The sequence below is a fragment of the Hyperoodon ampullatus genome, assembly GCF_949752795.1.
Source record: "Hyperoodon ampullatus genome assembly, chromosome: 2".
NCBI lineage: Eukaryota > Metazoa > Chordata > Mammalia > Artiodactyla > Ziphiidae > Hyperoodon > Hyperoodon ampullatus.
In genome coordinates this window covers 23,194,780-23,208,648 of record NC_136915.1, presented here as the reverse complement: position 1 = coordinate 23,208,648, position 13,869 = coordinate 23,194,780, and the positions used below count along the sequence as shown (strand labels likewise).

The window sequence follows — 13,869 nt, the reverse complement described above, 5'->3', positions numbered from 1 at the left end:
ACAGGGCACCTATCCTCACGAATCTTACATCTTTAGCAGAGAAGCAGTGATTAAATAATCTAAAGTTGGATAGTAATAAATGCTATGAAAAAGATTAAATAAGAGAAAGAAAGAGTGATGAGGAGTGAGGGTGCTACTTAATTTAGGATGGTCAGGGAAGGCTTTCCTGATGTTTCAGCAAAGACCTGAAAGAGGTGAAGGAAGCCTGCCACATTGAATTCTGGTGAGGGAGTGTTCCATGCAAAGATGTCAGTTCTCCCCCAAATTAATCTATATGTGTTCAATGAAATTCCAATAAAAATTCCAGTAGTGGGGACTTCCCTGGTGGTCCAGTGGTTAAGACTTCGCCTTCCAATGCAGGGTATGCGGGTTTGATCCCTGGTCGGGGAGTTGAGATCCCATATGCCACACGGCCGGAAAACCAAACGTAAAACAGAAGCAATATTGTAACAAATTCAATAAAGACTTTAAAAAAAAAAAAAAAAAAAAAAAAAAAAAAATTCCAGTAGTAATGTTGAGAAACTAAAACCCACTCTAAAATGAATATGAACGAATAAAGGTCTATGAAAGCTAAGTCTATTTTCAGAGGGAAATAAAAGTAAGGAGACCTGCCCTACTGGTAGAACTGAAGCCACAGTAATAAAAATATTGTGTTGCTGGCACTGAAACAAAGAAAAGGATCAATGGAATAGAATGGAGAGCTTATAAATAAAGTATATACATGGGAACTTAATATGTGATAAAGGTGGCATCACAAAACACTGGAAAGATTGTTTTTCTGACAGTTATAGAAAAACGATTTCACTGTATAGAGAAAAAAGCTCAATTTTTACTTGAAACTATGTTAAAAGTGGACTCCAGATGGATTAAAGACATAAATGTGAAAGTTAAAACTATAAAGCTAATATTAGAAAATACAGGAAAATCTGTTACCCAGGTGTAAATAAAGACTTCCTTACCAAGACTCCAAATTCTAAGGTCAAAATTTAGGACATCTGCTTAATTAATGACATCACAAAGTTAACATGAAGGTTGCAGACTGGGAGAAGGTATTTGCAATGTTTAAAACAAACATGGAATAATGTCTAGAATATACACACAATTCCTACAAACTAAGAAGACAGGAAATCAAATTTTAAAAAAGTAGGCAAAGGATGTAAATAGGCACTGGGAGAAAGTGTTTGCAGTGTTTAAAACAAATAAAAGAAGGTCTAGAATATACAAAGAATTCCTACAAATCAACAAGACAGGAAATCAAATAGGAAAATAAGCAAAGGATATATAAATACCTTAGTTTCACATACTAAGCATACAAAAAAAAAAAAAAGAAAGAAAAGGCTCAAATCTAATTATAATCAGAGAAATGCAAATCAAGACAGCCAAGAGCTGCCACTTTACTTCCACCAGACTGGCAAAACTTAATAGCACTTACGTTTGTTTTTGTTAATCTGTAGACAAAGACTTATAGATGGGTGCAAAAATAAATCCTCTTTTGCAACCTAGAACTCATTGTTCAGTATGAGTTTTGATACAGATATAAGAAGGAACATGGTACCTAAAACAGATTCAAGTGGTGGGGGTATTGATAAACACAAAGGTTGCTTCCAGGACTATAGAATTGATAATTTAAAAGCTTAAGATATGTGGGAAATTATCAGCTACGCTGATTTAGTACTCTAATGTTGACATGAAACAAAGATGACTTCCTTTTTTAGGCTTTTATCTTGAGAACACAGTGTCTGGACTTTAAAAAGGTATTGGCATATCCCAACGATCTGTACTGTTCTAAGCTATGATAGCTTAGGAGTGAATATGATTTGAACTTAATGCATATTTAGAGGGTGTCTAAAATTCAGAAGCAGGCAGATCCATTTCCTCTGACCCTAAACATGGTCCAAAAGTAAATTGCTTGAGGAAATTGGATCCCAAAGATCACAGGTGGGGAATTTTGAAGTATGTCCAACCATTCCATTGGAGATCAAAGAAGCCCAACTAAAAGAATGGGAGACTGACTGACTGATATGACAACTGTGGACTGAGCAAAAATTCTTTTTGAAAGGGCTGTCTTGAAGAGTATGACTCAGACACTGGAGGAACTAAGGTGATCGGCCGTGGAAGGAATCAGAACGTGTGAAATTCCTTAAAAATTTATCGACTTAAATAATTTGCCATATACAAAAACATAAAAAAAGAAAAAGAAAACTGGAAAAAATGAGAAAGATGCTAACACCGAAGATTGGTGGTTATGAGTTCTTGTGTACTGGTGATAGGAATTAGCACAGCCATTCTGAAAAGTAACCTGGCCATTTTTGGCAAATTGAACACGCCCAATTGCACAGTTCAGAGGAATATTCACGTCAGTATACAAACTTGCTTATTTTTGCTTTTTTTTTTTGCCACTGTGCAGCATGGCATGCGGGATCCTTAGATCTCTGACCAGGGATCGAACCCGTGCCCCCTGCAGTGGAAGCGTGGAGTCTTAACCACTGGACCACCAGGGAAGTCCCTATTTTTGCATTTTTAATAGTAATAGAGAGTTGAAGGCAATCTAGAGTTCTATCATCAAAAGAGTGAATGAGTAAAACATGGTGGATGCACAGTGGTTATGTACCTGGAATCTGGAGCTAGACCGCTGGAGTTGAAATTCAGCCTCCACCACTTACAACAGAAGTAAAAATTTGAGTAATCTGCGCCTCATTCTTATCTACAAAATGGGAGTAATAATATCTACCTCATAGGGCTGTTGGGAGAAGTATATGAGTTAAAACATTTAAACCATCTGAAACAGAGTTAAGCACTATTTAAGTACTACTATTACTGTTACCATGAAAGCATATGCAAGTTCAGAGTTGTAAGTTAGGTTTACGTATAGCAACAAGAGAATATCACAAAAGCAATAATAATTTTTAAAAGTAAGAAAAAGAACATTTATTTATTTATTTTTGGCTGTGTTGGGTCTTTGTTGCTGCACGCGGGCTTTCTCTAGTTGCGGCGAGCAGGGGCTACTCTTCGTTGTGGTGCACGGGCTTCTCATTGCCGTGGCTTCTCTTGTTGTGGAGCACTGGCTCTAGGTGCGCGGGCTTCAGTAGTTGTGGCACACGGGCTCAGTAGTTGTGGCTTGCGGGCTTAGTTGCTCCACAGCATGTGGGATCTTCCCAGGCCAGGGCTTGAATCCATGTCCCGTGCATTGACAGGTGGATTCTTAATGGCTGAGCCAGCAGGGAAGTCCCAAAATGGAACATTTATGGCATAATATCATTTATGTGGATTGAACATACATAACTCTACATATTTTACAAGACAAGCATGACAGACATACATTGAACAGATCAGAATGGGTGCCTATAGGATAGAATGAGAGTAGAGTTTAGGAATAAAGTGGAAGACTACAAAATAAGAAAGGGGCCTTGCTTGAATCATCCTGCTAATATGCTATGAAAGGAGGAACAAGATTTACTCATGAAATCTGCAACTGAAGGGGGTAAAAGCTATCTTGAAAATATGCAAGGGAAAGCCAAGAAAAGGATCCCAGAGCCAGAGAAATAACCAGCTAACCAACTTGGAAGCTACCCTATCTTTGAACTTACCCTTAAATGAGATAACACCATCCTTACCGTTTAAGGCAGCTTTGGATAAGTTTTCTGTTACTTGCCCAAAACCTCTTAACAGAGTATTCATATGATCTTTCGAGTAGCAAACCGAGGTCCAAAGAGAATTATGATCTATCCAATGTAATACCTCAACTGGGGTATTATCTCAGTGGAGGTTCCAGAAGAAAATGAAAATTTTGAGTGACCAAAAATTTTTAAAAGGCCAAACTCTACAAGTGGGCTTCCTTGGTGGCACAGTGGTTTAGAATCCACCTGCCAATGCAGGGGACACGGGTTCGAGCCCTGGTCTGGGAAGATCCCACATGCCGCGGAGCAACTAAGCCCGTGTGCCACAACTACTGAGCCTGTGCTCTAGAGCCCTCGAGCCACAACTACTGAGCCTGCGTGCCACAACTACTGAAGCCCACGCGCCTAGAGCCCATGATCCGAAATGAGAAGCCCGTGCGCTGCAACGAAGAGTAGCCCCCACTCGCCACAACTAGAGAAAGCCCGCGTGCAGCAACAAAGACCCAACACAGCCAAAAATTTAAAAAAAAACAAAACTCTGTAAGTATTAAAATGATCAACATTTACCCCACTCAGAACTGTTATTTTTAAAAATCCATTAAAAGTCAAACGATAAATGGGAAATTATATAAAAGCTGTTTACAAATTAATAAAGACAAACAATGAAGAAAAGGGAATTCACATAAGAAAAAAATGTCCAATAAACGTATAAAAATTTAAACCTCACTGATGAGTATTTTTAAAAGAAAATTAAAACCAGTCACCATTTATCATCAAATGGGAAAAATAAGTTTTCACCGTCACACCCACCTTTGGCAATTGTGTTGGAAAACTGGTAGGAGTGAAAACTGGGACATTTCTGGAGGTCATCTGGCAATGCATGGTGGAAGACTTAAAACAAGGCACACTCTTTGACTCAGCAGTTCCTTAGAATTTATCCTAAAGAATCATCATGGATGACAACAGAAATTTAATTAAAAACACTAGCATCACAGGACAGTTTATAAAAGCAAAAAATTGGGATCAAACTAAAATTCCCAAAGTAGGGGAATCAATTAAGTTACCGAAAATCCAAATGATAGGATACAAATAGCAGTTACAATTATCAGTATTTAAATACAAGCTCTGCTAATTTGTAGCTGTATAGCTCAGGGAAAGCTAATTACTCTCTCTGCACCTCAGTTTCCCTGTAAAAAATGGGTCTGTTGGGGCTTCCCTGGTGGCACAGTGGTTGAGAGTCCGCCTGCCGATGCAGGGGACATGGGTTCGTGCCCCGGTCTGGGAAGATCCCACATGCTGCGCAGCGGCTGGGGCCGTGAGCCTGCACTCCACAACGGGAGAGGCCACAACAGTGAGAGGCCCGCATACCGCAAAAAAAAAAAAAAAAAAAAAAAAAAAGGGTCTGTTGCGAGGATTAAATTAGTAAACATACCTAAAGCACTTAGGATAGCACTGACACATAGTAATAACAAAAAAAAAATTTTTCTTTAACAGAAGAGGGACTTCCCTGGTGGCACAGTGGATAAAACTCCATGTTCCCAATGCAAGGGGCCCAGGTTCAACCCCTAGTCAGGGAACTAGATCCCACATGCATGCTGCAACTAAGAGTTCACATGCCACAACTAAGGAGTCTGCCTGCTGTAAATAAGGAGCCCACGTGCCGCAACTAAGGAGCCCTGGAACTGCGACTAAGTAACATGCCTGCTGAAATTAAGACCAGGAGCAACCAAATAAATAATTTTTTAAAAACCCAGAAAAACATTGTCCTGGATGCCTAATGTCCCGGAAAGATGTTAATGATAAATTAAACACAAAATGGAAATTACAAACCAGTATATATACAATATTTTTCTAAAATAAATATATCTCATATACATAAATTTCCAAAAATAAAGACTAGAAGGACATAAAACAAAATAAAAATAGTACATCTCTTTGAATAACAGGATTACAGGTTATTTTTCTTATTTTTGTCTGAATTTAAATTTTTTTCAACAAATATGTGCTACTTTTATGAAAGGTAAAAACTATCATCTCTATAAAATTAAAACAAAAAACTGTCATATTTTTGCTCCAGTTGATGAGTCCATCCCAAATTAGCAGGGTAATGGAGTAAAGAATCAGAATGATAGACATTTCTCTTTATAGCCTTTATTACTGCACAATACAAACTCAGTTTCTGTTTTACAAACCTTACACACAAATGGTAAAACAATTAAAAGATTTTTATTCCCCAAAGCTTTTTTATTCCAGTTTCCCCTCTTTATGCAGAGGGATTATCTAGATTCTCCATGTCATCCTTAGCCTTTAATTTAGAAAGGCTGTCACAAAAGTGAACTGGCCATATGAGGAAAACAGTGCAAAGAACCAACTAAGTTCTCATTGTCCTCCTTCCTGAGGAAAGAATGCCTGGCTGACAGTGGTGTAATAGGGCAATTATAACATCTTCTTTTTTTGTAACAGCTGAGGACAAGCCCCAGTGGTGGACAGACTGCCTTGTCACATGAGCCTTTTGGGGTCTATTTTCTCTAGGTGAACCAGAGGTTTCAGCTGCTCTGCAAAGTTCCTCATGTCATCAGACACCACATCCTGCCCAGCTGGTGCAACAACACTTAGTTCCACAAGGTAGGAGAGTGACAAGGCCTCAGTGTTGTCTGTGTTCCCTGGTGTCAAGATGCGGAAGATCTTGTACACCACGATCTTCATGATGCCCTTACGGAACAGGTGTCCCCTGGCAACAAACTCATGGTCCATGCGGAAGCCCATTTCCATCAGGAAGTCAGTAAGGTTCTCAGATGTTGCAATGTCCACGCAGTTACGCACCAGCGCATGGCGGTTCTTGTCTCCCATTTCTGGCTGTCCCAGGTAGCGCAGATGCCAGGGCGCCCCTGCCCTATCCATAGAGCGTCGAGCCCTTAGAACAAATGGACTGGCCTGCTGGCCCTTAAGGAGGAATACCATCTCATGGTCAAGGAAAGTCTCAGGTTCCATGTTGTCACACAAACCACGAAGGCGGTGGATGAGGCTTTCCAAGCTGTGATCTAAAACACTTCCTGAAGAAGGAAAAAAGTACCATTAAGTCCCATCTTTCATTCTGGGTAATGGAAATAGCAAAAGATTGAAAAAACTTAAATGAAAAATCAGAACAGTTTAGTGCAGTGTTTTGTAAAGCACAGGCCCAATATATGAGATTTTAGAGGGGTTATACTGCCAAGATATTATATAACAAGTTAATCCCTTTTCAGTTTTTTGCATTGTCTTATTTGGTACTAGAATAGTTAGGCCTTCTCTAACAATGCTAACCTCCAGCGGGCTTTGGGCCTTAACAGGCAACAGTATCTACCTAGAATAATAATACTGTTTTGTCATTTATTTAAAAAATTATCTTCTAGTCTCAGAAAACAAAAGTTTTCCATTGATAGAAAAAATATAACATTTCCTTTTTGTGTAATATATTTAAGTAAAAGAGAATGAACTGCTTCAGAAAAATACACTGTCCTTTGTTCTCATCTTATTCTTCCTCCTGGCAGCATTTCACATGGTTGTTATATTATACCCATTTTGAAATCTATTCGTCCGTTGGCCTCTGGGACACAAATCTCTCTTGGTTCTTCACCTAACTCACTGACCATTCCTTTTAAGTCATCTTTGCTGGGTCTTCAACTTCCCAAAATATTGGAGGATCCTAAGACTCAATCCTGGTCTTCGTCTCTATCAACAATCTCTTCCTCCCTCGGTGACCTAATTCAGCCCTATGGTTTTGTGGTTTTTTTTGCGATACGTGGGCCTCTCACTGCTGTGGCCTCTCCCGTTGCGGAGCACAGGCTCCGGACGCGCAGGCTCAGTGGCCATGGCTCACGGGCCCAGCCGCTCTGTGGCATGTGGGATCTTCCCGGACCGGGGCACAAACCCGTGTCCCCTGCATCGGCAGGCAGACTCTCAACCACTGCATCACCAGGGAAGCCCAGCCCTATGGTGTTAAGTATCATTTATGCTCTGAGGACTACCATATTTATATCTCATGAACTACAGACTCATACATCCAACTGTCTACCTAACTTCTCCACTTGGATGCCTAAGACATCTTCATCTTTACATGTTCAATATCAACCTGTTGATTTTTCCTCCACAATCTTACTCCTCCTGCAGTTTTCCCCATCATAGTAAATGGCAACTCTCTGCTTCCAGCTGCTCAACCAAAAACCACATAATCAGCTTTGACTCCTTTCTTTCTCTCACATCCTACATCCACTCTGCATTTTTTACATATATGCAGAATCCAGTTCACTCAATCATTTCCACCTAGTCCAAGTCTCCATCATTTCTTGCTTGGTCTTTGCAGTACCCTGCTTCTATCTTTGCTTTTTTCTTCTCTCCTCCATACAACAGCCAGCTGGTTTTTAGGACATAAGGCAGATAATGACACTTCTCTGCTCAGAACCCTCCAATGGCTTCCCATGTCACTCAGAATAAATCCCAAATTCTTTACCACGGTCTACAAGGCCCTATAAATTGTGGTCTCTGCTACCTGATGTTGATCATTTCCTTCTACTATCTCCCAGATCACTCTCTCCAACCACAGTGATTTTCCTGCTATTTCCTAAAAATGCCAAGTGTTTGACACTGTATTTCTCTTCAGAGCCCTTCCCTTAGTCCCTACGCTTAGAATGTTCTGCTCTCAGACACCTGCATATCTCACCCCATCACTTTGTTCAGATCTTTGCTCAAATGTCACTTTATCAGAGATCTCTTTTCTCATTGCCCTAAATAAAATAGCATTATCTCCCTCCAATCTCTTTCCGCTTCCCTGCTTTACTTTTTAGCATTAGCGCCTCAACTTTTAAGTCATATTTCAATATATCAATTATGTATTGACTTTTTAACATCTTTCTTCCTCTACTGCTGATACTTACTCCAATGCTAGGAACATATTCATTTATTGACTAAATCTGTTAAAGTAAATAAAAATATACTACTGTAACTATGGTAAATACTGACAGTGGGACTCAAATGACTACATGTTTGGAAATGGGTAGTGTTGGAGGGAAAGCAACAGATCAGGTCCCTGTAATCATAGGACAGATGACGATGGGAGCAAGGAATGAGTCCTACATTGGATACGTTGCGTCCTACATTCAGGACAGTGTCAGACATGTGTTTTTTCATACTTCAAACATTTAAGGAACTTTGTAAGTGCTGGTTCCTTCAACATATACTTACTGAATACTGTGCCAGGCACCATGCTAGGAAGTAGGGGGTCCAGCCCTCACAGAGATTACAGTTTAGTGGGGGAAACAAAAATAAATAAGTAAACAATTAAACAGAAATACAGGGAAATAAAAGGGAGAGGGGAGAGAGGAACTGATGGGGGAGGAGAAGAGGAGACCTCTCTGAGGGCTTGGAGTAGTCAGAGAAGGTCTCTCAAAGGGAAGGACAACTGAGCTGAGGACGGAGGGATAAAAATAAAATGGCTATTTGAAGGGCTGGAACAAAGTATAAGGGCAGAGGAATCAAGTGCAAAGGCCCAGAGGTAGGAAGGGGCCTGGGGAATTCAAAGAAATGAAGGGATATCAGTGTGGCTGAAGTGTGGTAAGCAAGATGGAAGATGATAATGAACTGAGGATTTGGGATGGGCCAAAGCACACAGGTCTTATGTACAGCTCATGCTAAAGGCTGTATTCTATTCTAAGGCCATTGGGAAGCTATTAGCTCCACACTTTATTCTCCACACAACAGGGAAAGAGATGACTGGATTTACATTTTAAAAAGATCATTCCAGGAAAACTGGTATAGACTCTTCAACAAGACATGGTCATGGGAAAAAAAGTGGGAATGAGGGGAGACTGGTCCAAGTTAAAAGAGGCTTAAGAGACACAGTTATCAAATGTAATGCATGAAACATGATTATATCCTGGATACAAAACACATTGTGAGGGCAAGACAGGGGGAAACTTTTGAATATGGACTAGATATTAGATGATATTAAAAATACATTATTAATTTTTTATATAATAATGATGGTACTGGGGTTATGAAGGAAAATATCCTTGTTTTTTATTTTTTAGAGATGCATACTGAAAATGTTTTGGGGTAAAATGTTATGAGATCTGAAACTGTCTTTTTTTTTTAAATTTTTTTGGCCGCAAGGCATGTGGGAGCTTAGTTCCCCAACCAGGGGTCAAACCCGCACCCCCTGAAGTGGAAGCACGGAGTCTTAACCACTGGACCACCAGGGAAGTCCCTGAAACTGCCTTTAAAAATAGCAAAAGAAAACAGAGAAAGCAAATATGGCAAAATGACAGAAACTGAAATCTAGATGACAGAAATGGAGTGTTCATTATATTAGTATCTACTTTATGTTTGAATATTTTTAATACTAAAACAATTTTTAAAAAAAAGACTACTAGCTGTTGTGTGAGAAGAGAAAGATGATCAAAAGTGGAAGCAATGAAAAAAAAAAGTGGAAGCAATGTAATAAGTACAGGGTTACTAAAATAGTTCAGGCAAAGGATGATAAACCAGGGTGTGGTACTGCAGGTTGAGAAAAGACTTATTTAATACATATTTTCGAAGTAAAATGAATAGGATTAGAAATGGACTACATGTGGGGGTAAAGTAAAAAATGGACATTGACTCCTGAATGCATGGCTCAAGCAACTGGTGAATGACAGTGGCACTTACTGAGATGGGAAAGACTGAAGGAGGCGCAGCTTGAGGAGTGAAAATTAACAACCCTATTTTGTTCACAGTAAGTTACTAAATGGATGATCTGAATTAAAGTCTAAACTCTTGCACTAAACATTGTATGACATCCTGAAAATCATTACCCCCTCTGGGTCTTGAGTTTTCTCATCTGGGAAATTTACTTCACTTCTATTTCCTGATCTATATAATGGAGCTAGTTAACAGTATCATAGAATTACCATATGATCCATTAATCTCACTTCTGGATATTTATCTGAGAGAATTCAAAGCAGGATCTTGAGGAGATATTTGCACATCCATGTTCACTGAGCATTATCCACGATAACCAAGAGGTGGAAGCGACCCAAATGTCTGACAGATGAATGGATAAAGAAAATGTGGTACATACATACAATGGAACATTATTCAGCCTTTAAAAAGGAGATCCTGTCACATGCTACAATATGGGTTAACATCGAGGACATTATACTAAGTGAAATCAGCCAGTGATAAAACGACAAATACTGTAATGATTCCACTCATATGAGGTTATCTAAAGTAGTCAAAATTAGAAACAGAAAGTAGAAAGGTTGTTGCCAAGGGCTGCAGGGAGGGGAAAGGAGGAATTAGTGTTTAATGGGAATAGAATTTCAATTCTGAAAGATGAAAAAGTTCTAGAGATCGGCTATACAACAATGTGAAATACTTAACACTACTGAACTGTATGCTTAAAAATGTTTAATATGGTAAATTTAATGTTATGTATTTGTGACCATAATTAAGGGTAAATTGAAAAAAAAAAAAAAGGTGCCAGAAATTATGCAGGCTGCCTTTGTAGAACAGCGTCTCATCTCCGCGGAAGCTGAACAGAAAAGAGGAAAATAAGTTCCCTGATTCACTCACCCTGCAGCAGGTACTCCATCATGTTAATGGTGCCCCCGGTGACAGGCATCATGGTGACTGGAGGTGCCTCCATGTTACCCGTTTAAGTTGAAAACGACAGAACTGGACTCGGAGTCCCCCGTCAAGTAAAGCACAGGATATACCTGGAGAAGAGTTATACTTGTTAATACATCAGAGAGGTGGAGAGACACCAGATCTGCTTGGGTCATTGGCCTTGACATGAAAAGATTCATTCATCCATCCATTCAAAACTTTTTGAGTAACTGCTATAGGCCAGTTTCAGGAACTGATGATACAGAAATACACAAAGGAGGCCTGATCATGGAGTTACAGCATAATCTTTTAGTCTCAAGGTCTAAAATCTCTAACCGTTTTCTGTGCAATAACTAAGTCTCTCACCCTGGAACTCAATGTCTTCCTTCTAAAACGGGGCCAACGATATTTAACCCCCAAGGCTTTGTTGCTCAGACGACAAAATGGACCTGCAATAATAGACGGATTGAAAGGTGACTTAAAGAATCTTGTCTACCCTTCAATTTATAGATTAGGATATTGAGACTTGGGGAGGAGCCCAAGGACACACAGTAGGTCGGTGGCAGAACCTAAACCAGACTAAAATCTATGCGTTCCACCTCTCTGAATCAAAAGCCTTTTAAAGCTGGCCAGGCGGAAGTTCTTTTAATTGATGGTTTAGGTCCTCTTAAGCCAGCGTCAACGCGTGCCCACTTACACTAAAAACACACCTCAGCGCGCGTTCTAGCCTCTTCTCGCAAAGCGAGGAACTGTATCCACCCGAGCACCTCTGAGCTTTTTAGCGACAATTAGCCCCCAGCCCTAAACTTGAAGACCCCGGGAGAGGGCGAGACTTCCCTTTTCTCTTCCCACTTCCGGCAAAAAGCTTTTGTCGCTCAAACCTCTAACACCACCACTCCGCGACGTAAGGGTGCCGAGAGGGCATAAAAATCACCTCTGCTGTCCGGCAAGCAGAAGCGCATGCGCAAACTGCGATGCTTCGGAGAAGCTGGCGGCTTTCTTTCGAACGTTCGTCTGGGAGTTACAGGGAGCCTTGACGTCATAGGCCGTCCTCCAGGAAAATATTTATTTTTTTCTGGTGTGACGACCTGGAGATGTCCAGGAAATCTCTTGAACTGACAGGGGGAAAAGAGAGCTTGGGGAAGAGAGCTGCAGAAAAAGAGAAGAGATTGTTGTAAAACAAAACTTCTTTTGGTTGGGTACGTGAAGATAAAAAGGAAAGACAGCTTTTACTGCTTAGCAAACTGTTCTGAACAATTGGGGGGCTCAGTAATACATTTAGTATTTGTTCACTGTTCTGTGTTTATTTTACCTCAATTTAAAAATATTGGGAGGTAAGTAAATTCAATGAATATTTATTGAACGCTGCTTATGTTCAAGCACATAAAATGCAGGCAAAGAGTGAGCTAGAGTGAGGTGATTGAGGCACTCTCCTGGAGCGAAAAAATTTAAGGGGGCACCAAAAAACTCAGTAACAAATAAAAAATTTTTAATGCAATATTTTACAAATTTAATGCAAAAAAAAAATCCTTAATGAACAAAGTGTCAGAAATTTAAAGTTGATCTTCATAGCAGCCCTATGACCCGAGTATAATTACGGTAATTTTATGGATGGCGAAACTTAGGCAACAAAATGTAAAATAACACCAGAGAGAGTTGAGAGGCTGGGATACAAATTTAAGCCGCTGACTTCAGAACCCATGCTTTTAATTTCTACACTATACAGCCCCTTCTCACTCCAGTTCCCCTGCTGTAACCCACACTATCTCCCACTCATTCACATTTTTGAAAACATTCCTATAACATTTGCCCAAATTATAGCTGGCATTTGAAAAGTAGCATTAAATTAAAAGAATAATAATGGGTAATAAATGGGCAAACAATATGGTAAAACTTGGACAAGGCTTAGGAGTTATAGGGATGGGTTTCTGTGATAAGGATGTGAGGCCTGGAGCTTAGGATGGAACTCACTTCTGTCTTTTGCCAGTACCCAGCTGTGCAACCTTGGGCAATGCACTTCCCCTCTCTGAGCCTCAGCTTCCTTTTTTATAAAATAGAGTTAAAAATAGTACTTTCTAAGAGGGAGGTTGCAAAAATAAAATGAGATATTTATGAACCACTTAGCATAGTTCCTGGCTTATTGTAGGCAATCAATAAATAGTAGCTACTATTATTCCACTTTATATTTCTCATTTGAGCAAACACATTCTATCTTATTGAATATATTTTGTGCATGTCTCATCTCCCTAGATAGATTATAAACATCTTGAAGGGAGGAATCATGTATTTTCTTTATATATATGTGTATCTTAGCTCAGGCTGCTATAACAAAATATCATAAACAAGGTGACTTATAAACAACAGAAATTTATTCTTCACAGTTCTGGAGGCTGGAAGTCTGAGGTTCGGGTGCCAACATGGTTGGGTTCTGGTGAGGGCCCTTTTTGGGGTTGCCAGGTTGCCAACTTCTTGTATCCTCACATGGTGAAAACCAGAGCAAAGCAAACTCCCTCAGGACTCTTATAAGAGCACTAATCCCATTTACGAGGGCCCTTCCCTCTTGACCTCATCTAACCCTAACCACTTCCAAAGGCCCTACCTCCTAATACTGTCACATTGGGGAGTAGGGTTT

The 13,869-nt window shown here is 39.8% G+C and overlaps 1 protein-coding gene across 1 annotated transcript; it reads right to left on the bottom strand.

Annotated features, from left to right (window-relative positions):
• Positions 1-5,770: 5,770 nt before the first annotated feature.
• Positions 5,771-11,277, bottom strand: MED18 (mediator complex subunit 18; the record flags this gene model as incomplete). Its single annotated transcript, XM_079697225.1, has 2 exons — positions 5,771-6,670; positions 11,205-11,277. The coding sequence occupies 2 exons, from the start codon at positions 11,275-11,277 to the stop codon at positions 6,117-6,119; spliced, it is 627 nt and encodes a 208-aa protein (XP_079553351.1). The 3' UTR covers positions 5,771-6,116.
• Between the last annotated feature and the right edge of the window lie 2,592 nt (positions 11,278-13,869).